The sequence below is a fragment of the Orussus abietinus genome, unplaced genomic scaffold, assembly GCF_000612105.2.
Source record: "Orussus abietinus isolate OABI.00-Male unplaced genomic scaffold, Oabi_2.0 scaffold36, whole genome shotgun sequence".
Taxonomy (NCBI): domain Eukaryota; kingdom Metazoa; phylum Arthropoda; class Insecta; order Hymenoptera; family Orussidae; genus Orussus; species Orussus abietinus.
This window is the reverse complement of record NW_019394241.1, coordinates 856,664-883,769: the sequence shown is the minus strand read 5'-3', so window position 1 is coordinate 883,769 and position 27,106 is coordinate 856,664. Positions and strand designations below refer to the sequence as shown.

Below are 27,106 nucleotides of genomic sequence, written 5' to 3'. Positions count from 1 at the left end.
ATGGACTCGGCTGGTCAGGCGTCGGTTTCGGAGAGCTCAGGACGAGTTAGACGAATTACGACGGCACCATCGACGAGCACCGATGAAGGCTTTAAGGGAGTCGCTAGGAACGTGATAGATTCTGCTAGAAGGTACCAAAAGTCCAAGTCAGACGGGATAGGGCTAGAAGTGTCCAAAAGACAGTCCGAAACACGCCCAGATGGAAGATATTCCAGCGCCAAGATCCAACGAACGGTCGATAAAGTTAGAAGAAACGAACCAGCCATCACTTCCGAGGAAGCGAGGTCAAGAAGTGGCAGAAAGATAGCAACCTCGAGGAGTCAGAAAGCGACCTCCAATGGTATCGCGGAAATTGTTGGTTCTTCTGGACGACAAAATGGCGCAGGAGTTCGCGTTACACCTGGACCGAGTTCCAACTCTGCAGTTCGGGAAGACGACATCGGCTATTTGGAGAACCTCGAAGTCCGGAAGGCGAAAGAGGTCGGGCCTCTAGGGCTGGATAGCGCCAGGGTAGACGTTCCTTTGACCGTGGAAGCTTCCGAGATAACGACAACCACTGTCACTGGATCTTCGATTTTTACGACAGCGTCCGATGGGGTTGGAGTCGCGGCATCCAGACAACCACCAACGAGGTCGTCCGAGGTCTTTCGCCGAAATTCGGAGCAAGGCACCACGACCCCGAAAAGTCGGGGGAGGGCAAATACTCGTACCGAGCAGAGGACCGGGGATACCTCGACGGCGAGTTCCGAGAGAACGCTGAGAAGAGGTTCGTCGAGGTTTGCAGAGACCTCGCCGGAGTCTACGGGGAGGTCACGCAATCCAAGTAACGAGAACGGGAATTTCGGAAGAGTACAGAGCGACGGTCGCGCCAGGAATTCCGAATCCCGATCTCGAGGAGTCAACCCCATCGACTCCGGTTCGAGGTCGAAGTCGAGGTCCCGGGTTTCAGAGAATTCCTCGCGGCATCAGGAACCCTCCCTGGAGCCGCGTCGGAGGGTGGCGAATGAAAACGTCAACGTTGGCAATCCAGTTCTTGAGGTCAGGTCGAGAGATCAAGACGGGAGGTCGACCGAACTGGACAATCGGGAAAGATCCAGAGGACGAACGAGAGGGGACGGCATCACGGCGAGGTCGCTTCCTTCGAGAACATCGATCGAGGTTAGATCTACCGTGGTCGATGTTGCCGTTACCACATCCAAAGCATCGACCTTACCCGCCACCGAAGTCAACACAATGACAACCATCTCGGAGGCTTCCTCGACAACGGAAAGCACGGTTACAACCACGACGACGATGCCGACAACTCTTGCCCCATCGTTGACGACCTCGAGGAGAGTAACCGGGTCTTCTACGACGACGCCGAGAGGGCGAGGTCGAGGTCGAGGGCCATCGACGAGAGCCTCGAAGGAGGACTTTTTCAATCACGGACTCGGGTTTAGAGGTAGACACATCAGCCAGACCTCAACAGTTAGAACCGATTCCGTGAGGGGAACTACTTTGCCGACCGGACGACCCGAGGTCGGAGGGCGAGGTAATCCAGGGTGGACTTTAAAACGCAGACCAGGTCATTGGTCGGAGTCTGGGTCTAGTGCAAAGAGGTCGACCTCTTTCCTATCTTCTGCATCCACTCCGCTATCGTCGATTAGCAATGTTCCGGATTTAACCACGGAGACCTCCAGGAGCAACGACGTTGCAGGATCTACCGAATCATTGTTGAACGTGGAAGTGGACCTTTCCACGACGAATCCGACTGCGACCTCATTGTCACCGGTGGTTAGAAGAGGTTTGAAAAGATCCAAGTTGAACGATGCTATGGAAAGTCAAAATCCCTCAAATTCTGGGTCGACGGGAATCGGTAATCAGGGTAGAAGAGGTAACAAGATACACGAGAAACCTGGAGGTACGGGAAGGAACCCCAAAGGCGACCTCGAGGAGAGCGACAACTATCCGGCGGATTTCAAAGCGAAACTGGCGCAACTGGTAAACCTTTTGACTTTTCAATTTATTCCTTCTCGACGGGAGAATGGTAAATCCGTAATCGATTGAAAAATACGACTGAAAGATTTCCTCTTTAAGGGGATGTGAAAGTGGCGGCAAAGAGGTCTCTTTTATGAAACTCTTCTTCAAACTGCGTGTACCGAATCGCATTAAACTTTACAATGTGAATATGGGGAGTATGAGGAAGATCCTGACGCCCATGGAATTTCAATTTAAATGTAATTTCTTTGTAGATGTTTTTGAAATTCTTTCTACAAAATCAAACCTCATGAGTTTCAGGACCTACGTTAGGGCTTTCGAATTCATGTTGTAAAGTTTCAAACGACTTGGTACACCCAGTTCGTGGAAGTTTTATACACGATTGACATTTTGGATGCCACTTTCACATCCCCTTTTATTAATTTGAAGTTAATTGGCAGTTTGCGAATGATTTCAGCAGGGTCCCGTTGTTGCGAAGGTGCAGGAAGTGAAGTCCACTCCGAGCTCGGTCGTCGCTCAAGTGAGTAAGAGTATTTATGAGCTGCGCATATTTTAGATGCATAATCATACTAATTTTAATGGCCACTGAAAAAACTAGTCCGAACTAAAGACTGTTCAAAGGCAAAGGCAGGCGTCTATAAGCGTCCTTTTAAGTCCAGGAAGTTTCGCAAGACTACAAATCGACGATTTTGACAATGAAGGCGAATGCACATTGACTTCTCTTTTGGAGAAAGGGTACACTTTGGTACATACGGTTAAGGTGAAGTGAAACACGTCGAGGAACTTGATCGTGGTCGGTAAAAAAGGTTTTTCTAAATACATACGTTGCCGACGTTCGTTTTTATATCGACAGCTGTGTCGAATCGTATCGAGTATTGTATTAAATGGCGTATTCCATCCGTCGTTTTCCTACAATAATTATAAAGAAATCGACGTAAAATACCGGAAATTCATTCATCGTTTCTGAGGCCCTAATTGGCTGCAGAGGGACACCCTGCGTCATCTGTGATTTTTTATATCAACCAAATTTTCACTCCGGGACTTTATATTACCATCGTTTTAGCATAGAAGTGCATAAGACACTTTTTTTGCCTTTATCCGATTCAAATGCAAGTTTCTCCATTACCAGAGTGTTCTAAATTATCGTACAATTGTCCTGACCCTTTCGTTTCTCATATGCGCCCATAATTATGAAAGTGGTCTAAGTCAAAATTAAAAAAAAAATGAATTTATCACTTATTTCACACGACATGATTTTAAACTAATTTATTCAATGTAATTTTTGAAACAAGAAATATATTACTTAGACCACTTTCACAATTATGGGCACATATCGAAGCATTCAATAATTGGATATAAATCGAAATATGAGAGCTCGACGCCATTTTGTTTCTGATCTGGGCTAAGTTAACAAATTTTTTTTGAAAAATCCAAATTTTGAAAGTGTCAGGATAATTCCTAGGTGCTCACGAGTCGTGTGCCAAAGTTTCAGACAGTTTTATTCAAAACCCTTAAAAAAAAAGTGTTTTACTCGAATCCACTGATTTAAGGGGACTTCACAGAAGTCCTGCGGTAGGAAAATGCGCAACTAGATAATTTCCTTTTTGGTGAAGCCTAGTTGCAAGGTAGTTAAGCGATGAATTACAGGTTAGATCTGGCTGCCATCGGTTTCATAAAAGTGCGTAGAGGTTCATTTAAAGGTAGTTATATATCTTGAGTGGCCGTTTCTTGAGATAATGGCTCGCCGGGAACAATAACTGTGGCACCTTCAATACTGCTCTTAGGGATCGCTCAACTTCTGCAATTAGTTACGCGTGTTTTAACCGTGTTAATAATTACACCTCTGCTTGGCGGTGGCTAGGTGCAGCTCGAACTACCAATTGTTGGTTTCTCGGGATTTCTCCTACCCCCAGTTACGATATTTCTCCTGGATTTTGAAAGGTGCATCTATCATTTTCTTCGAAAATTCTTACTCGGACTGGTTTCTCCCGAAGTATTGGCACTGATCTCACGTGAAAGTCCAATGACGAGCGGGCGCAGTTACTGCAACCGGTTCGCATAGTCCTGTCGATTCTTATTTTTTTTTCTTCTTTTTTTTTATTTTACTTTCGGGCTCCTCTTTGGAGAAAGTGAACGTTCTTCTGGATCAGAGGGCGTGGTGAACGTGGCTCGGCCGACCACGAAATTAAAACCTCTAAAAGTAATATTTGCAAATTGCGTAAGGGCTGTATCCTGCATTAAAAGTAGCCCACCGCGAAAAGTTCGCCTTTGTGCATTTATTAATACCCCTGGTAGCACGGAATAATTTCTAAATATTTCTTTGTAGTCTTTGCTAAATATCTCAACCGAAAGATATTTTTAAGACGTCTTGTAGATCTCATACGAAGATATCTGAAATATTTCTTGAACATCTCAATGACGTATTTAGTTTCAATAATGTATGAACGTATATAGAAATTAGATTTTTTTAATTATGAACATTTAGTAAAAATGCATTTCTTACTTCAGGATTATTATCGGACACTTCATTTGGTATCAAATGACACGAGAAATTTTAGTAATAAATTTATAGTACTTTCAATTGTCATTTCAAAATTAATATATGGCGATCAATTTGTCTCTCGAAATGTGTTCCATAATATCACAGCTGGAGGAATAGAGTGCTATTTTTGGAAGAATTGAAACCTATCTCTTATGTCGATTGGGTGTTACTTCATATGCTAAAAAGTAAAACCGTCGACCTTCTCAATCAAAGGTGTGGTGGAAGTGGTTCGAAAGCTGCTCCAATTAATAAAACAGAGAAAACTTGGCTGGAGTAACCTCGAGATGTATCACCAAGTAAACTTCACAATATTGCATAATGGCTGTCCCTGCCCTTAAATTATTTAAACAACCTCATGTTAACCAGCTTGTCTTCCAAAACGTGTTCATTGATTTTCGATTTTTTACCTGCAGAATGTTATATCCGGAAGAATGAAAATTATGCATTTTATGAAACACGTGGTTTCTAATGTATTGGAGTAATATGATAGCCAATCTGTAATGTTAAAAAACGATCAAATTTTATTTAAATTAAAAAAAAAATTTATATTACTAGGTATTATTTAGTGCCAGAATATGATTTATATATATATTATTGTGACAGACTTCTAATATATATATATCCGTTGATCATGCCGTGTAATTCGGATTCTCTCCACGACATTTGGAAAATCGATTGCGGTTGAATGTTTCGTGATCGGTGGAAAGAATTGATTTATCACAGTTATTCCATAACTGTGACGAAAAGTTCATGATTATTCCGATTGAGAATTACTGTGGCCTGATTTCTCATTATAATGTATAATGAAGCGGCTACTGGTAATATTAAAATAGAGATCATGGTTCACTGAAAATCGTTTATAACGTCAATCCTAAAGAGCTTGACCATTTCATTTCCTTAAATAATGGTACAGCATTTAAATAAAAAAGCAGGTAGGAGGAATAGACGAGGAAATGCATACATTAGTTTCTTGCCGAAGACTACATTTTTCAATACAGTTTGTATAAAAATGTATATTTTCACGTTACATTACATTTACATTCACATAAAGGAGACAACATTTTATAAAAAAGAACTGTATATGTGTACGGTACTGCAATATTTAAATTTATTAATTTAAATTCCACTTTTATTTTTAATATTCATGTAGTCTTTATAACAAAGTCGCCAGAAGTAGGAGTATTAGTAGTAGGGTCTACGCATAAATAATACTTTCCATTCCAAGGCATGTTAGAGTAGATTGTTATTGTGAATAACCATTATTGATTATTCTTGTAATAATTTCAGAGTTACTCAAAAAAATCGCCTAACGATGCTTTATTCGCCGCACAAGCGAGAAGGAAGTTGGAGTCTGCCCAGAAGCTCGTGAAGCCAGAAATAAGAAGCGGAAATGACGACATGCTAGCCCAGTCATCAACAACGGTAATTTCATCGGTGAAAAGACGCCTAGGGAGTCGCGAGAAAGCAACGACACCTCAAACTCGCGAAGAGGTTAAGGTTGTAAAATCTGCAAAGTCGAGGTACGCCGGTCTCCCCGGAAGAGGAGGCGAAGAGAAACCCGCAAACCGCGTTAAAATCGCGAAGCTAAAAACAAGTCCAAGTAGCAGAACAGCTTTTAAACCTGCCCCACGCCGAGAAGTTAAAGAAGTTCCCGATCCCGATGTCCCGAAACCACCAGGGTCGTCCGACGTGGAAAAAGAACTGGAGAACGAGTTGGGAGTAGACCTGGTGAAACCTTTGGCAGAGTCTAAGAAGGTGGAGAAGCCCTTATCGTTTTCCACAACGGCGCCGATGTCCTACGAGGTCGTCACGCGTATCAGCGTCTCTTCCCACGAAGGCGGTCCTTCCTCGAGTGCCAAGTCCATCGTCGAGCCGAAGAAACCGAGTGTCCCGAGGTTTTCTATAGACAATGTAGCCAGTAAAGTGGTCTCCAAGGCGGGGAAGAAGTTCCAGCCAATTAGTTCCGGCTACGTTGGTCTCTCTGGCCTGTCCAATAACCTCGGGGAACTGACCACGACTGCCAAGCCCGTGTTGCCGACCAGCAGGTACAGCAGAAAGAAGAGCCAGGTATTCCGGCCATACGACTCGATCTCCAAGTCCATCGTCACCGAGACTATCGCTGCCAGACAGAGAGAATTCCGGCCGAGAACTTCCACCTACAGAAGGCACTCGGAAGGTCCGACCAGCGCGGTGCAAAAGACAACGAGTTCCGGACCGATCAGCATCGCCATCACTCCTAAGGCCCCCAAGTTCCACGCCACCGTCAAGTCCTCGGATACCACCACCCTGCCCCGTCCAGGACAGGAACACGTTGTCAATCTTCGGGTCTCGAACGGGTCCGGCAATGCTCAGCAACTTCGGCTCCAAGCTCAGCAAGGGCAACTCAACGTAGACAGCAGAAACGATGGGTCTTCGGGCAACCTGGACTCTAACGTCGTCAATCCCACCAGGAGCGTCTTCCTGACCAACCGGAACACGTCTCTCTTGGAACAGCTGAGGAGCACCGTGGCTCCACTTCTTGGTTCCCTTGGTGCCAAGACCCCGGTGTTCTCCGGCGCCTACAAGAACACGAATGGTGGTGTAAGTATTTCAATTAACTTCAAGTGCCCTACCCTGCTTTTCGTCTATTCGAGTGGACAACCGAGAACAATTCTATTGAGCGCAGTCCTCCATGTGCAGAATGAGCCCTAAAAATTGGATGCCGATCGGTGAAATGCTTTTTGAAATCTCGTGGTCGCCGCTAAGAAAAAATCTTTTTCAGAGAGTTGCTGTACCTCGGCGATTTTTAAATATATCTTGAGACAAAAAGGAAATTGAGGTATTAAGTTCAATGATTGTACTATGAAATGACGCCCTGTTTTCCATTAAAAAATGCATTTTAGTTATGAAAAGAAATTCTTGAATTTCGCGTATGATGATTGCATATATAATCCCTTAAGATCGAATTTTGTGTGGGAAGATTTTTCTCAACTTGTTGAGGAGACAACGATGTCAGGATTTGGTGCGATGAATCGGTAACGTTGTACACTTTTTAGACCATCGGTTATGAACATGCCGTGTCTTGGTGTTACAGAATTCCGCACCTAGAATCACGCCCAGTGGTTCACCACCGAGATTTAGTGCAAGATATAAGGGGGCGGAATTGTTTTTGAGGAAGCCCACGATTTATCAACCAACTGTACCCTCTATCACCAGTTCCACGACGCCGTACCCATCAATCGAGGTAAGACCTTCGCAAACGATTCAACTTGTGTTGTACAACCGTCTAAAGTCAGAACTAAAGCCAGGGGAAGCATCTCGTAGAGTTGAACTGCACGTTCTGCTAAGGCCAAATTAATGACCGAAAGCGTGCCCGAACATACACGATATGACTAACTGAGACCTCAATTGTTATTAGACTTTGCCCGATTACGTACAAATAGTTCAATATAATCGAAATCAAAAATGATCTTGTGATTTACATGTATGATCAAAATCTTCTTTACATCAAATTGGATGATATGACTAATTGAGGCCTCATTTGTTATTAGGCTTTGCCCGATTACGTACAAATAGTTCAATATAATTGAAATCAAAAATGATGTTGTGATTTACATGTATGATCAAAATATTTCTTACGTCAAATTGCATGATATGACTAATTGAGGCCTGATTTATTATTAGGCTTCGCCCGATTACGTACAAATAGTTCAATATAATCGAAATCAAAAATGATCTTGTGATTTACATGTATGATCAAAATCTTCTTTACGTCAAATTGCATAGAATAAAAAATAGTGTATTATTCGAATCGACTGATTTGAGAGAGGTTTCACTTCACCTTAAGTCACGCAATGTCGTGTCGGTATTCACAAGTGTGGGTACAGAAACAGTAATTGTGATTTCTCAGATTTGGGTCGTTGAATATTTTATTCCAAGTGGCCAAGGTATTTTTATTTTTCTTCAACTCATTTCTAAAGCCACCCACGTTGCATAATTATCGCATTGGATTTATTAAGCATAATGATAACTTGCAGAGTGCATTATTTTTTTTAAATACCTGTTACCTTTTACATTACCTATGTTCGCAAGAAGTGGAGGAACTTTATTGCATAACGTCCTCGGAACATAATGGATACGAAGTGATGGTGTGTATGACAACAGAAATTCTTAACTTTCCTAGTTAACGCACTTTGTTAGTAAATGTTTGTTATAATTTTCTTTGTTATAAAAGGGCTCATTTGACCATATAATATATACTTCTCTCATACGGTAACGAGTAACTCTCTAAGTTCTTAAAGTACTGATGTAATCCAATAGTATATACTGAGGAATTTCAGGAATTTCGAGGTAAGAGGAAGATGGGGAAATATTAAGGAAAAAAAAAAAAATGGTTTATTCGCAATGATATGTACGGCTATTACAGTAAAACGCGTTCGGCCGTGCGTGAATCGATTTTTTTTTATCGTCTCATCCGTGCATGCCTATTCACATTGCCAGACTGGTATGTGTATGAAAATTTACAATCACGGGCATAAGGAATGCACATTACACAATTATACATGTATACTCCGATGGCAAGTTATGAGTTACATCGCGTCCATTTACCTGATCTTACAATATATATTGAATTTCGAAAATACTATACGTGACGTTACGTTTGAAATAAAAAAAAAGCCGATTTTTTTGGTATGAAGTAATACGTCGAAATTGCGGAGTAAAAATGCCGAAAGGGAGGCTTCATTTCCGTGAAAGAGGAAAAAAGGAATTCTATATGTAGTCAAAAACTGATTATTTATTGATATTAAACTTTAAACACATGTTTCGAGTTCGCTTATGTTTAATGCAGCAGGTTAATTGTACGTATACACGATGCTTACTGCTCTATGTTTTAAGGTAGACTATACGCATTGCGAGTGTACATTTACAGTGTGATGTGACACAAGAAAAATCAGGGTGGCTTTATAGAATCGTATCACTATTTCATCTCTTATTGTACGTTTGTACGGCTTTCTGTCATTTCTTGTATCATAAGATGTACTAAAACTAAATGCGCCTTCATATGTTCTTCTATGCTCTATCTAATTGACGTTACTTCTGTGTACAACAATCAACACTTACATGTCTTTAATTAATATACTGCTTTCAAATGAGCGATTACTCTTAAAATAACCCAATTAATATTTCACCTGCGAAATAAATGCATTTTTCTTCTAACGCACATACCGTGCGACTCTTTTTGCACCTACATCCTCTCGCACCTGTGCATGTTATAAATATGAAACATTCACATTTCTGACAATGACTTCATTTCCTTTTTAAAAAATCTGCAGGGGAGGGTATTCAGTTATTTCATACTTTGTCGCAATGCTTAGAACATGTATAATCTCATATTTTATATTAATGCCAAAGAGGGGTCCATAGAAAATTTANTAAACCTTGAAGAAGTTTGGGAACTAGTCCAAACAGTTTCTAAACACATTTACAAAAATATAACAATGTTATAAAGTTGTAAATTTATTTAGAAGTTTGCAACAAATATGTACTAATTCACTTTTAAGACATCAAATTTATAATTGTATTACAACCTTGTGTACTAAACGTGTATGAATTTTTTTAACAGTGTACATTAGTATTGCACTCGTAATCAACATGCAAAAGTATGAAAAAACCTAATTAATAGAATGACATTATCATAATTTCGTTTCAACCCGATCAATTCTCGAAAACTATTGTACCCATTATTGTGGCTGTTTCCGTAATTATAAAAAAAAAATAGGAGGTGCTTGCAGGCTATTGAAGTAGATCGCTCTTAGTGCAAACAATTTAACAGGAAATAAAGATCGGTCAATGAAGTGATGACATTTTCAGTACTGACAGCAGTGATGAAGGCTTAGTCATTGACCTCTAGTTTATGAATCTGTTTACGAGAAAGTAATAAAATCGGTTTAATGCGTCTTGGGTTTACGTATTACGATTTTTAAGCGTGATTACGGCAACGGTATTATTGCACGAGGCGTAAAACGGCGTTAAACGAAGTAGCTCCAAGGCAGGTAGATCTTTGCAAAAAATTATTATTCGAAGTAGGACTGCCATTATATATTTCTGGACTGCTATTATCGGGATTATTTCACTTAAATCTCCCATCGTACGAGCTTATTACGAGACCCGGAAGCAGTTAAATCATGACGAGTCCGCTGACTTAGATGTATGGCAAATTTAATGTTCAGTCATACATGTTCTTTTTTTTTCGTTTATTTCTTAACATTAATGTACTTTCCATAATATATGCCATAATAAATATACTTAATTCCTAATCGAGAGCGTAACATGTTACATTGGAATTTAATTTATAATTTGACATCCAGGTAAAAGAAAATGAATATAAATTAGAGAGCATTTGCGTACATTATTTTAAGGCAGGCGAAAAATTCAATGTTGATATCACCATTTCGGCTATTAATATTATTTTCTTTTTCTTGATAATACTGCAATGTTGGAATGTTTTTGACTGTTACGTGCCTCGGGTTGGCATGATAGTACATAGCACGAGTGAAAGTATAACGCTACATGTATCTCCAAGAAACATTTTGTAACACGGTGTGTGTCCGTGTGTGTGCACGCAACCTACCTACACACACGACCGATACGTGAAATCTTGCGGAACGCGTTAAAACGTTCCCCCAGAACTCGACAAGTTTGATAACCGGTGCACATAGTGTGAGTGCATAAGAAATTAAAGAAAAAAAATCCGCACTCGAGGTCGGCTACGTGCAAACGGTCGCAATTCGCTAAAATGAGAATCGACATTTTCGGAGGTGAATAAGTCAAGCAAGCTGTATTTACTCAGACTCGATGGACATCGACTAGATTTGTACTATTTATTACCTTCTCACCGTAAATTGTGAGCACACACAGTACACATTCAATATCAACCGTTTCACTTTCTCCAATGTAGGAAATTTTCTTAAGGTGAAGTGAGACACGTGGAGGAACTTGCTCGACGTCGGTAAAAAATTGATGTTAAATGTTTTTTCTGCAACAAAGCAAATAAAAATATATGTTCCGGGCACGTTCGAGGATGATTTTAGACTGCCCTACCTTAAACGCCGAATGAAATGTTTTTTTTTGTCGAAAATATTACTTTTCATAATCGGTAGCTCGTATTCCACTTTCAGTCATCGGATGGATGAAAATTGACATTGATGACATTGCTAGCTTGGCTTGGAATTTACAATGAATGTGTATTAATTCACTGTTAAGACATCAAATTTATAATTTTACTGCGACCTCATGTACTAAAAGTGCATGAATTTTATGAATTTTTTTGATAGTGTAGATAGAAGATCGGGTGATGAGGCGTGACTGTGGATTGCCGCGCTCGTGAAATATTCCGTATATCGGTAGATTCGCGATTCGTTCCCAAGGAAAGGAGTAGAAGTGAATGGCAAGTCTGCCACCTATATTGCGGATCTCTAACTCGAGGAACGAACTCTCGAGGCGAGATCATTTAAGGTATTCAGAAGCGAGGCTGTCCGTGGAGTCAGTCCGCTTTTATTCTTCGTAGTTTGCGCGATCGTTAAGAGATGGCGCGAGCGCCTCCGATATCGGAAAGCTTCGATCAGGTATCCGATCGGTACGATTTTACACTTTAAAAAAAATTGTGTAAATTTTATAACATTTCTGATGAAAGTTTCATTCAGACATGGTATACTAATTTTATAACATAGTTTCAAAATAAATATATAACATGTGTTATAAATTTAGTACACAAGTATGTAGAGCGCCCCCGATATCGGAAAGCTTCGATCAGGTATCCGATCGGTACGATTCTACACTTTAAAAAAAATTGTGTAAATTTTATAACATTTCTGATGGAAGTTTTATTCAAATATGGTATACTAATTTTATAACATAGTTTCAAAATAAATATATAACATGTGTTATAAATTTAGTACACACGTATGTAGAATAATTATGAAAAAAAAGTAATCATTTTATCATACGTGTATAATAATTCTATAATAATTTCAGAAGGCACATTTACAAAATGATAAAGTAATATCATAAGATTAAAGACTCATCTCAGTAAATTATAAATAATGTGTACTGATTTCCGAATATGAAATATATAATTCTCCCACGAAATTATAACATAATGTTATAAAATCGTAAATTTATTTGGAACTTTGCAAAAAATGTGTACTAATTCACTTTTACGACATCAAATTTATAATTTTAGTACAGCCTTATGTACTATAAGTGTATGAATTTTTTTTAACAGTGTAACCACTATCGAAATACGTCCCTTCATCGTTATCAGGAATTTAATGCCACGCTAATATCCTCCCAAATGAAATTTAAATTCACCTCGGATAAACCGGAAAGTGAAGAAAATTATAGAGCAGAGCTCCGAATTGCTCCAGATTACATAACTCGTTTTAGTCGACATTGCGTTGCTGTCCTTGTTTTAAGTCACGATTTTGAAGCGAGTCACTAATAATGCAAGACAAGGGAGCGAGATTATAATTCAGAATGAGTACGATGAGTACGGTCTTATTTCATCAGGGATTTAAGATACACACGATTTTAATTTTTAGACCTTACCCGTTTTTGTGACTAATAACGAATTAACATGGGTATATGGAGAAAATGTTTTCTTAGATTACATAATCTATGGGGTATAGGCATTGGAATAATTGCAGTACCGAGCATATAACAATACCACTACTTTGGACTGTATAAACCTTGAAGAAGTTTGGGAACTAGTCCAAACAGTTTCTTCTTTTCTTCGTTTGGTCTTCCTAGAAAATGTTTCCCATTCTTTGTGTCCTGTAAATAACCGATATGACACGTATGATTTTTTATTTACTGCAATATGCTGTACATAGAATAACTTCTTACCGAACATTCTCTCCGAGCTAGGAGTGCGTTATCCTAATTAGTACGCGTGCTTTGGTACCAGAATATGTAAGTTAACCCTACCGTCTAGATGTACATAATAACAGGAAAATTCTGCAGCTTTTTTTGCAGAAACACACTTCGCACCGATTTCTGTGTACAGCACTACGCACCTTTTGATTCCAGAATTTTGCTCAAGCACCACCGATCGACGTCTCGAGTCCAGGCGAGCCCAAGGTCATAACCTTCTACCAGGCTCTGGAGACAGCCAGCATTACCAACGAACTACTGACGGACGGACAGCAACAAAGGGAGCAGCAACTCCCCAGAGTTGCCCAGGTAGACAATGACTCCAATATCGACCCCAACGGCACGAACAAACCTAACAATGACACCACCACCACCACAACTACCCCTACAACCACAGAAACAAGCACTGTACCAACAACAGTCGGTAATTCACAGACCACAGAAACAACCGTGGACATTAGCGCGACCCAGACGACCGTAACACAGTCCCCCGAGATAGAATCAGAGAGCACGCCTGCCATGGATGATCTGTCGATGATTTCGAGTACTCAGGACTCCATGATGGAGATAACAACGAGTCAAGCAATGACTACGTCCCCTATGGAATTGGATACCATGGTTGCGACCACTGAAGTAGGCGAGACAAGTACCGATGGAGGTCTTGAAATGCGATCGAATCTTATGGAGACGACAACCAGAGATAATCAGACCCCAGGTGACCTTGGAACTACGGTACCTGGAACTCTGACGACAGAAGCTACCGTCACGGAATTGGGAACTACTGTTGGTGTTGTATCTTCCACTGACGCGGGTGCCACGCCATCTGCAGGGACGACCACGGAACTTATCGGTACCAATTCCACCCCTGAAAATCTTTCCGTGCCCACTGAATCGTCCGAAAGTACTACCGAAGCGATTGCTTCTACACAATTCGAGTTGACGACGACTGTTTCGAGGATCGAGACTGAGACTTTGTCACAGGGAAGTGATACGAGCGATTTGTCGAATCCTTCTTTGAGGTTGAGCGTTGATGTCGAGGGTTTTCGAGTTTCAACCACGACCGAAGCGACGACTTCGGTTCGGAATGAGGAAATGACCACTGTTATGCAGATTTCTACGACGGTTGAGTCGAGAGACACAACGACACTTTCCGCGACAACGACACAAGAAATAAATACGAGTGAAGGAGTGAGTCAAGTTCCAGAAACAACGAGCGGATCGGTAACTGAGCAGAGGAGTAATGTCCGGTCAGATGTATCCGAGACGACTGAGGCAATGACAGAATTTACAACTGACGGAACAACGACGACTACGGATAGTTCTGAAACAACAACTTATAGCGATAAGCTAAGTCGTCTACTAAATGTAGACATTTATTTGAAGAATGTGACGGATGAGGTTTTGTCTCAAGTTTCAGAGGGTGAAAATAATTTTCTGGAAGTAGGCTCCGAGTCGACGACAGGAATGGAAAGTGTTCCTACAACAGAAAATGCGATTGGTACAATGGATCTGGGAACATCTATCAATTCATTAGATGTAGAAATAGAGTTGGGTAATAGAATAGATACAGAAGCAACTTCGGAATTTTCTCAATCAATGACTGACGTTTTACAAACGACGGACGCAACGACTGGAACGGTATTAACGACTACGACAACGCTAAGTACTTTAGAAATTATAACGGAAGGGGTTGTTGCGGAAGTTTCAACGCAAGTCCCTGAGAATGTTACCGAAAGTTCAGTAAAAGAAGGAACAACGGAGTCAATAACATTTACGGATCGACTAAATTTTAATGACTCGACGACAGTTCAGAGTGATATAACAACGGAGACTTTGGTTTTAGAAACCACAACTGAAAATGACACGAATACTGGCCCTCTGCTTCGCGGCGGATATTTAGATAATATTGAAAGAAAATCAGATTTAATGGAGAATACGACACAAATGGTTCCAGAGGATGAAATTGCTACCACGATTGCCACGACTTTAAGTCCCGAAATGATAACAACTCCAATATCGGTTAAAGCTTCTCCGAATATCTCCTCTTTGTTAATGGAAATGATACGAGCACTCATACAAGAATCCGAAGACGAGGAAAGAACGACTTTGCCCGAAGAAGAAATGACCAGTACACTGGCACAGGATACAACAATGACTCCGAGCTCGACAGAGAGTCCAGAAGTAGCGATGAGTACCGAAACAATGGTATCAACCGAGCGTGCAGTTGCGACAAAGCTCCCACCCAATCTACTCTCAGAAGTCACCACTAACCCGCCAAGCGATACAACAAGTAGAACAACCACCCCCCAAACCACCCCCGGCCCCATTACCGACACTCCAACAACTTTGCTTGCCCGTTTCCAGGACGCAACGACAACAACCGCCCAAGGGACGGCAGGTTCCGACGTTCAAGCGACAATGCAACCCGACTCGACCACAACCCCCGTGTCCGAGCCAACCTCTTTCACGGAACAACCGACCACTCCTGGACCTGCTTCCTCTGCAACTTTCCCTCCAGCGTCCGATTCCTTCACGACCTTTCCAAGTACGTCAGATACGCCGATCGAAACGACAACGCTAAGACCGGCGACCACCACGGCTGCGACAGAAACGACAACAGCTGCCACAACAACTGCAGCCCCAACAACTACGACTGCAGCTCCAACGACTACGACTGCAGCTCCAACGACTACGACTGCAGCTCCAACGACTACGACTGCAGCTCCGACAACAACGACTCCAGCTCCAACGACAACGACTGCAGCTCCGACAACAACGACTGCAGCTCCAACGACAACGACTGTAGCTCCAACGACAACGACCACGATTCCGACAACGACGGTTCGCGTTGACGAGAACCTTGTTGCCGAAACCACCCCGATGATGGACGTTACAATGATGGCACCGTCAACCATGGGTAACGTGGCGACCACGAGCACCACACAACTCCCGATAGCGACAACCGGGGTGCCAAAGCCTGCCACGATTCCGCGTTGTTGCGGCAATGTTGTACCGGCTACAACGCCAACCTCGACGACTCAATATCTGGGTCGCTTCGGAGCCAACAGACCCAATCCCATCCCCAGAGTCCCGGCATTATCCCCTACCAAGCCACCGGTTCGAGATTATTACGTGTATGGGATCTATCCCAACAAAACCATCGTACGTAAGCGGCCAGAGGACAACCTGATCGACCCGAGGAATTTGGACAACCCATATGTAATACTCGGGATCTTCCCCGATGGAAAGGTTGTGCGGAAGTTCCGCAACGGGACGGTCATACCGGATCCTCCCAGCAGCCCTGTCGAGGTTGTCTTCACCCTTAAAACTACTACCACCACTAACCGGCCCAAGCCCCTTGTCTACTATAATCAGGCTAATAACAATGGGTACTATAATCAGGACGCTGTGTATAATATAGCCAGGCCCGATCAAAACCGCTTCGAAGACGTTGATCTAGGAATTATCGGTAACGCACTTGGCCCTATCAGAGGTTCAGGCTTGTCCAGTACTCCGTACTTAGCTGCCAGCGGTATCACCGACAACAGAATGGTACACTCACAACTTCATCACCTTCCTTTCGGTTGTTTCTTGATCGGTGATTAATGTCCAGTTTTCGGCTATTTCCAATTTTTTGTTTATTGTTTTCCAAACGTTTTTGCTGCCACGGAATTACAAAATGGTTCCCTAGTCATGTTTTGAAAATTAGGAATCCTTTGACTTTTGCTCACGAGAGATTATTTTTTAGTTTTTCAATTAAGTATACAAAGAATGTGTAGTTAAGCAGTAAGCTTGACGACATGTTTGTATGTAACTAATTTAAAACTTTGTTGCTGAAGAGGCAAACTGTTTGAAAATATTTTATAGTAAATCTGTTGCTTCATTGATCATTATTTGTATGCAAAGGACGTAGTTCGTGTGTTAATATTGGTACCGAAAAATATTCGAAGTTCTTTTTTTCTTATATGATTTTGCATACAAAACATGTATTTGTTCCTCCTGTCACCAGGAGTATGTTAACAGCGCGATTGATAATTGACGATTTGTTAATGTTTGATTTACCAAAAAAAGAAGTGCTTTCTTATGGTAAAGTAAAGTAATTTAATATCTCCTCTCAGTACTCGTTCAACATTTTATTCACGTCTTTACGTACCCCTGAACAAATAATTTATTACTTTCCGTTTTCTTGCCTAATTACCTAGCCTAATTTGTTAATTCAGTTTTATTCTTTCGTATTGGCGCTGCAAATTTGCTTTCCTTTGCATCTTACGTCTTCAGTCTCATTAATTTACAAAATTAAGCATTTCTTAATTTAATGATACATAATAATATATATTAAAAAGTATCGCATTTTCTTCCTCACAACTCTACTCGCCGTTTTAATCATTGAAATACGTATAATATGAATATACTAATCCGCTTTGTTTTATTTCAGGATGAGACAAATATCGAAACATGATATTCCTGCAATGAACTTTGTATTGTATATAAATATCTCCTGTACATTTGTACATATATGCTTGCACGTTATGCATTATGCACGCACTGGACACATGCACTAAGCACCATAGTTTATGCCATAGTGTCAAATTTGAATTAGTTTGCCTTTTATTTCAATCTGGCTGTATTTTGTGTATTTGCAAGAAATAGTTTGAGACTGTATATTTGAAACTTAAGTTACGTTTCAGTAAATCTAAACCATGTATTATGACATATGTTGAGAAAAAAAATCTATTGCGATATCTAATAAGTAAAACAGAGATAGTTCGTCATTTTTCGATATTTTTTAAATTTGTTATGTTTCGTTGAAAACAAGTGGTTGGTTCACTATAAGTTACGATGAGTTTCTCGATCAAGGAAGAAGATACGCCAGACAAAGCGTTTAATTCACCCCTTTGGAGGAGATTTTACATACATTTTAATAAAAATAAAAAATTAATACCTATCAAGAATGACATTTCTGCACTGTTCAGCCTTTACTGGACTGGTCACTTGCGTTCAATAGGGAATTGAATTTTTTAAATGACTTGATACAAGTTGTGATAACTTCTTATTAGTCGCCACATATAAAAATCAGATCACATGATTTATGGAATATTTAAACTTTCAGAACAACGTTCCATTGCTGGGACCATCTCCGATTGCTCCAGCATTTCCGGCATTTGCAGCAAGACCGATTGTTTCTACTGGAAGTCCTCTGAGCGTAATAACACCTTCGAATGGTAATATTCAAAGTGGACAAATATTTCAACAAAAGGAAACCGACGAGGCAACGCGAACGAGAGACTCCGGTGGTCAACGAAGTTCTGTGTATATCGGACAGGTAAATTTGTTAATACAATAAAATATTGTTACGAACTTTTTTTTTTCACTTAATTATTACTAAATGAACCAAAATAGTGGTGTAATTGACATTTCGTATCTATTTGTTTACATAAGAAAATATGAAATTAAATGAAAATAGATAAGTAAAATTAATATTTTCACGTACATGGCTGTAGTTACAATCATAATTTTTTTATGCGTTAGTACAATGAACGATCATGTAGACGGTATGTAGATTTTTGGCTTCGCGATTGGTGTACGAAAGGAATTTTTAATTTCATAACGTGATTAGTTTTGAGTTTGTTCTAAGCGAAAAATTGTTACTTGCAGGAAAAATTTGTGAATTACTGGAGTGACAGTGTGCCAAGTAGTAGCCCGAGATTGGTCAGTGTGAAAATCAACTCCGTAGCGGTGAGTCAAACTGTTTATAAGATAGCTTTTAATAAATGACATGAAAGGAAATCTCGAATTGAAACTAAAAATATATATATGTAGTGCAGAGCTGCAGGACAGGTTTCAGAAATTTTAATGCATATTGCTTTTTAGAATGCTGGTAGTGTGGGTCCTGCTGGAGCACCTTTGCCATCCTTGGACATATTGTCCAGTGGTCAATCAGGAAATGACGTCACTGCGCCCCCTGGATTCCCGTGGAAAGATCCCTTAGATCAAATCTTTGGTGTCACAACTAATTCGCCAGTGATTACAGCGTCTGTTGCGTCCAACATCCTGGTGAGTAATTTCGGTGTAAGTTATACTTGTCTAAACTGTCACTTGGAAGCCATCTTGAATCGTTATTGCAAAGTAAAAAATTGATCATGGTATTAATACCGAACGAAATCGAAAGTATGTTATGATATAAAACAGCATATGAAAAAGAAATTACTCGTGGGCACTTTTTTATCCATTACGAGTTCATAATCTGTGATGATTTTGTATCTTTGCAGGAGGACGCCGGAGCATCAAATGCTGCCATCATGGCACGTCCTGTCAATCCATTCGTTGAGGTATTCTCCCCAGTTTCTAGTCAATCTGATACAACGATTCCTCCGTTAAGCACAATGGCAAACCCAACAACAACTACTGCACCATCAACGACAACTACTACTACCCCGTCAACGACAACTACTACTACTACCCCGTCAACGACAACAACAACTACTACTACTACCCCGTCAACGACAACTACTACTACTACCCCGTCAACGACTACTACTACTACCCCGTCAACGACTACAACAGCAAGAACCACAACAACAACTACTACAACTACTACGACTACTACTCCTGCTCCAACAACGACGACAACTACCACAACAACTACTGCGCCACCAACTACCACAACACAACCACCACCACCACCTACAACAACAGCGACTACCACGACAACAAGGCTTCCGACATCAACAGTGGCATCAACCCTCCCTGGGTTCCTTACAGGGAATACAAAGAGACAAGATGCCTTTGGCACGACATTTGATGACCTGGCATTTTTAAACGCTTTGGTAATATGTCTTTATTGTCTTCACTCATAAAACATTAATGTACTCTCTATTCAAGGGGAATATATACCCATCGAACACACTATGTCTTCATGGTCTATTAAATTTTGTTCGTCTGAAAACGGTGGTTTTTAAAAATCCACCGAGTAACGTTCAAATGTTAAACTAGCCATTTCTGGGTGATTGGCATTAAATATTGCAAATAATTTAAACTTGATACCTGAATATAAAATTTATAAACTTTCTCGAAAATATAGTTTATATGGATGAGATAAATTGTTCGGCTTAGAGTCAATTATTTTATAAAGAAGAATGTTGCTGTGTCCATTTTTTAGAAGTCACTACTTTGAAACATGTCATTTTATGCATCTCCTAGTTACATTCGGAACAAAGGTGAAGTAGTTCGTATAATTGTAAACCTTAACTGAAACAAATTTGAGTTCATGACCAAATATCGAGTATATCATTTTCTAAACAAGAATTTTCCTTTTAATGTTTATTCGGATATACATTAAAGTAGATTCATGTTGAATATATTTCAGTTGCAGTCGCCAGGCACCGCTTCTGGAACTACACCTACGAAGACACTTTCGGAAGTAGAACAACTGCTAGCTAACAAGGTGAGTGATTAATTAAAGCCGCAAATGACTTTAGTATATTCTTTTACGATAATTCGATAAGAACAGATCTTCCGTTTCAATTTATTTCGTTTTCAAGGTGGAGTGAAACCCCTCTCTAATCAGTCGATCCGAGCAAGACACTTTTCTTTAAGGGTATTGGGTAGAATCTGAGACTTTTGTTCCCTGATAAATAGTGGAAACTACTATATTGCCGGGGGAAGTGGCTAGTTTGCTTTCACAAACTGCATCAATCTGCATAATGTCTCTAAATCTATGTAAATCGTCCTGAAAAGTGCTCAGTATCGTTCCGCGCGGGTGGCTTACATAAACTGTTTAAAAAAAAGTATATAAATTAAAATATATAAATAAATTATAATAAATGTATACTAATTCACTATTAAGACATCAAATTTATAATTTGACTGCAACCATATGTACTAAAAGCGTACGAATTTTTTTTTAACAGTGTATGGACCATGCTTTTTTTATTCTCGTAAACATTTCTTTTCATAATCGGTATTCCACATTCAGTCATCGGATGGACGAAAATTGAAACGGATGATATTTCTAGCTTGGCTCAGGAGTATAAAGTTACTTTCAACTGCTTGATCCCAGCAGGAAATCCAACGTTAACTTTTACGAGCGAAATCTTGAATCGCGTTTCTGCCTTGCCGCGAGAAATCTCACGTCGGTTCGGCTCGATCGTGGAATGAAGTTATGTGAATCGTTTGTGGCACACTATGCCACTAAATGGCACACTATGGCAACTACTTTGCACGCCATCGGCATTGAAAGGGGCAACCGGCATGACGTCACCCAACGGTCCAATCATCGCAATTCTGCAGCTGGTTTTTACGGCAAACCCGCCGGCTATGCCGACGACAAGCTCTTTGCGAAAAGTGGCCAATTACCGCAAGATCTCTACCGGTTTGCGGGGAAAAATTCTCCCCCTTTTGGTGTGAGCCAACTTTAATTGTGCCCCGCGGAACACTTCGGTGGTGTCCCTTTCGTGCTACCGTTTGGCAGCGTTCTACCCGAAGAATCGGTCAATTTTTTTTTACAAAATACTTTTAAGATTAATTACTCGTGACCTTATCTCTTTAACGATAAATCTGCGGGGAGTTTGATGGTTTTTCGGCTCCAATAAACACAATAATAGTTGTGATGGTAAACTAAACACGTTTCTTGTACAATGGCGGACATGAATGCCTCCCCTTGCAGATACGGCATCGCCTGTGCAGGACGGGAGGGCATTGATGTCTCCCAGTGTACAAGTCAATATTTTATTGGAAACATGAATTTTCCCGTGGCTCTCGAGTTTAAAGGGTCATTATATATATATGACCATTTCATATCTCTTTAATGCATTCTGAAAACGGAGATTTTACATTTTAGATATAAATTGTTCTTTATATACATTTTTATTATATTAACGAGTGTTGTGTTTCCTGCAGATTCTGTCTTTGGCTCTGGACAGTTCGGGTCCGACACGTTCACCAAAGGCTATTCAGCCTTCAAACCTGTCGCCGAATTCAGTATCTTTACTGGAATCATTGAAGACGGGAGGCAATCCAATCGTAATCGACCTGTTCTCGACTACAAGAAGCCCAGCGCCAACTTCGCGGAAACCCCTTCAGATTGGGACGCCTGCTGTGACTACTCCACGTCAGTCGGCTACAGCAACCAGCAGCACAATAACGACTCCAGTTACTTGGAAGACAGTTGGAACATCTTCCACCACCCAGCAGACTACAAGTTCGACGACACCAAAACCAATTAGCACTACCAGACCCACTGTGATCATCACCGCGAAACCTGCACCATCCCCAAAACCGATTCGGACTACTCCAGCTCCAGCCAGACAAGGTTTCGGCGCGAGTTTGTGGCAGACTCTTTTTGGGGGTAGTCTCTTCGCCCCCTACAGTACTCAGAAACCTGCGACAACCAGAAGACCAGCACAACCTGCCAAACGTCCAGTCCAAACAACTCCGAAACCTACCCCAGCACCAACGACGTCAACCACGCCTGTAAATCTCGCAGAATTGATCCTTGGGTCCATTCAAGCTACGCAAAAAACAGCCGAACTACCCATTCAAGTACTTGCCACCACAACTACTGCTGCGCCAAAAGTTACTACGACTTCTAAACCAACCCCTGCTCAAATTGTAACGAGACCGACAGCGGCTAGTAGCACATTCTCCCCAGAGGAAGATGCCAAGTTTTTGGCCGCGTTATTGAACTCTGCACAAGGTTTGGGTAGGTAAAATGAGTTGTTTCTTAATTATTGAATTAGACATACGTCTAAATGTAGCAGGAACACCAAGAGTCATCTATCCTCGTATGTCCTGTTTATCACCCTTACCACTTTATTAGACGATTGAATTTATTCATTGCGGTAAAACCGTGAATCGATGAATTTCCAAAAAGGTTTATAAATTATTTAATGAGGTTTGATTCGCAGGTGGCGCGGGGTCAGCATTAGGCCTATCCCAAGACGACGAGTCCTTCCTCCGAGCGCTCTTGAGCAACCAACCTAAGGTCAAGCCCAGTCCTCCCACTTCTACGAGAAGCGGTGGGAACGACGCTGCTCTTCTGGCTGCATTCTTGAAGGCTCAAGGAATTGAACCCAGTACTCCTCCTAATAATCTTCGGGAGCAACTGCAGTCTTCTGTAAGTTAATCACGGGCTAATTCGCGTTATTCTTTCCCTACATTTTGCAATCGTTGGTGAAAGTATTAACCACATTTTCTCACCGGACTCTGTAATATTCCATTTCTGCGATATTCTAAATTGTTCGAGCAAGGTCCTGAAACTCTTCATCTTGGATTTCAAGCCTACAAGAACCGTAAAACATCGAAAACGTGCACGGACCACGCCATGTTGGTTCTAGTCCATGACAAGTAAATAAACTTTTGATTGAAGTAAATAAATTTCATGGGTTTCAGGACCTACTTTAGGGCCTTTATAATCGCGTGGTAAAATTTCTGGAATACTTTCCCCAACGATTTAACTTCTCATTGTCAGATATATATAGGCTGATTCTTTCATACCCTCTTAAGGTGAAGTGAAAGCCTCCCCTACAAATCAGTCGATTCGAATAAAACACTTTTTCTTAAGGGTATTGGATCAAACTATGATCATATGGAGATCATATTGAAACATATGGAGCTAATATTACACAAGTATTATAAAAATAATATTCTTAAGTAAACGTTTTGCAAATACATTTGCAATAATATTTCGTGCTGCCAGGGTAGTTTCGCTAGCGAGTCGCAGCAGAACAAAGGTATAATGTAATTAAACAATTATCTAACTTATTTCCTTATTTTATCGTCTACGATTTGTTATTTTTGTAAGAATAAAAATGTTTGCACACTTTCAAAGGACTCGTGTTATTCCCTCTTATTGCATTTATTATATTATTTGATTCACAATCATCCACTTCCAGGTTCTAAATATATAGTTTTCTTTCATGGCACCCTTCTGGCGTGATCACTTGCAATTTTTCGCTTTTCCTGATGATTATTTTTTAATGATATTCTTTATTTACTTTTTCAGTCTTCTGGACAGAATAAAGTAGAACCTGCAAGGACTTCCACGTCTCGGCCAAAGACGTTGACGGTGGTAACGACTACGCCTCGACAAAAATCTGTGACAACAGCTTGGTCACCGAGTTCGACATATCCTCCACCGCTTTTTAATTCATTTGGGCCTTTTGGAGCTCCACAAAATCCTAAAGAGTCCGGTCAACCTTTTGGCATTAGTAATGAAGGTGGAGGTGGTGATGACACAGTTCGTAGCCAGGTGGTGAACGCCGCCATTGGTGTAACCAGGGCCTTCAGTCAGTTCCTTGGTGCAGCTATTACGGTAATTACTTAGTAATAAAAATAGTATTATATTACTGACATAAGTAATAATTAATGGATCGACTTAATTCCAAGATATGTGACTCCAACCGTTAGTATCCGTGACTCGATCAGGATTAGATCATCAAGGGCAACTTAGTAATCTGAATAGACATAGTTTCATAGTTTCGATAATCTGGTAATCTCGAGAATTTTTATATTGAAATAATATAAACAAAATAGAGTTCCCACGGAAATCTCAACTGAATACCTTCATTTTTCTTGTGGATTTGTGATATACTCTGTATAATGATTTGCTCTAAAAATGTAATAATAGTAATAGAATTTATAAATATAACGGTGCCACTTGATTATTGTTCATGATGATTAATTTTATTTTACAGGGCGCAGCCCAGCAGTTCCAGTCCTTCGTCAGGAATGGTACCCGATACGTTTCCGAAGTGGTCGGATAATGGATCCCATCAGAAGAGCATACTGTATCAGTTCAATCGTCCATCGGATTGCATCCTAATCGACATATGTTCTAATGATCGCAATTTGGATATCGTCCATCGCTCGCATCCCAAAACAATGAACATGATGCTCCGTTAACATTAACCGCTGAAACGCATTCGCGGTCTCGACTAATCGAACAACAGCGGTCTGAAGAAGAATCAGAATAGCCCGGCCTTGATTCGTCAAGGTCAATCCGAATTTATTATCCGTGACTATCTATTAATCCGTAATGGCCATATTCAATAGACACAACGGCTGCACAATTAACACACGCCACTCGCTTAGCGATTAGATGTTTGAATACTTTTAAAATACTAAATAACGTCTACCAAGCTGTAATGATTTGCCGAGAAGCGTTTTCTACTGAACATGGCCACTATCCAATGTCCATAGTCCATAAAAATCCTCCAACGAGGTGAAAAAATTGTATAAGGAATTATTAGTCTAATAGTTCCTTGCGAGTTGTTGTTTCTTCTAAGTCGATTATCAGTTTGCTTGAACCCTTTGGATCTGGGACCAGAGAAAAGTGCAGCGGTCGTTTGGTGCTCATTGATCCAAATGTCGTAGCCCTAAGTGGAGACCAAACTGGTGGGAAATCTTCCTCTGGTGTAATTAGTTACGTCTTTGCCGGGTGCCCGAAGACGGGCAAAAATAACCACGGGCGTCCATTTTATTAGAAACCAGGAAAAACAAGCAAACTATAATATTCAATCGAACAAGCTAGGGCAGACTTTGGAATATCAAGCGACAAAGCAAAAGGAGCCCTGTTATATTTATAAAAATCCTCCAACGAGGTGAAAAAATTGTATAAGGAATTATTAGTCTAATAGTTCCTTGCGAGTTGTTGTTTCTTCTAAGTCGATTATCAGTTTGCTTGAACCCTTTGGATCTGGGACCAGAGAAAAGTGCAGCGGTCGTTTGGTGCTCATTGATCCAAATGTCGTAGCCCTAAGTGGAGACCAAACTGGTGGGAAATCTTCCTCTGGTATAATTAGTTACGTCTTTGCCGGGTGCCCGGAGACGAAGAGGGACAAAGCGATTCCGCAGCTGTCGGTGGTAGATTTCGGAACGCAGTGTTGAGCACTTCACCCGTTTCTCCGTTTCTTTCGACTTCCGTCCGTCAGGTTCCGGACGCTCGGAACGAGCCACTTTGCAAACGTTTCTAGGGTATGGCTAGTGTAAGAAGCGATACTCGTGAGACATTTGTAACGTACATGCAGGTCGTCTAATTAAGCGTAATAATTATTGTCACTGACGCGAGTCCTCGCGCGTTGCTTCAACCGGTTGGAGCTGGTGATATGCTTGTACAGGTGTAACATAAGTATCGGACAGGCAAGGAAATCAAACTGGCGACTTCCTCGTCGACGATGTCGGGGGTGCTGTACCGTGGACAATTTCCGTCACGAAGTGCCCGGCGGTATCGATATCGCGCTTGTATAGAAACCCCCTTATATACGTAAGGTAGTGACGTAGAATATTGTTTTTTGTACCTATAAGTAAGATCGCAAATGTGTATAGTCCGAAAATATGTCGTAACGTTATTCCATCCTATATGCTGTTTTACATATCCAGGGAATTGAACAAGGCAAGGTGTTCTTATCACCGAAGTGCACGAAGAAACGAACGAATAATAAAAGTGATAGCCGTGTCCAACGATTAGTAGGGAGCGTTTAAATATTAAGAGGATATGAAAGGCGCTAAGAAATTTAACGTCGATATATAATAAAATTCATCTATACCCATTTTGGTGGTAATGCCATTTTGAATACTTAAGTGGTAACATAAGATGGCACCTCCCGTTACCGACATTTATATTCATGTTGAAGTCTTATACAGTCTACGTTGAGAATTATACTAACTGAAGGGTTTCAT

At 40.8% G+C, this 27,106-nt stretch overlaps 1 protein-coding gene across 1 annotated transcript; it reads left to right on the top strand.

Moving 5' to 3' along the window:
- Positions 1-26,962, top strand: LOC105703816 (mucin-5AC). The gene is made up of 15 exons (XM_023432278.1): positions 1-1,980; positions 2,435-2,497; positions 5,807-7,099; positions 7,593-7,742; positions 13,586-13,738; positions 15,794-16,981; positions 18,540-18,752; positions 19,085-19,165; positions 19,301-19,483; positions 19,699-20,256; positions 20,796-20,873; positions 22,328-23,129; positions 23,335-23,543; positions 24,432-24,740; positions 25,123-26,962. The coding sequence occupies exons 1-15, from the start codon at positions 1-3 to the stop codon at positions 25,189-25,191; spliced, it is 7,329 nt and encodes a 2,442-aa protein (XP_023288046.1). The 3' UTR covers positions 25,192-26,962.
- Positions 26,963-27,106: the final 144 nt, after the last annotated feature.

Bases quoted from the DNA above. Each gene is read 5' to 3' on its own strand.
- LOC105703816 (XM_023432278.1), top strand. From the start codon at position 1: ATGGACTCGGCTGGTCAGGCGTCGGTTTCGGAGAGCTCAGGACGAGTT. The intron at 7,100-7,592 runs GTAAGTATTTCA...TTGGTGTTACAG, and splicing joins ACAAGAACACGAATGGTGGT to AATTCCGCACCTAGAATCAC. The intron at 16,982-18,539 runs GTACACTCACAA...TTAAACTTTCAG, and splicing joins GTATCACCGACAACAGAATG to AACAACGTTCCATTGCTGGG.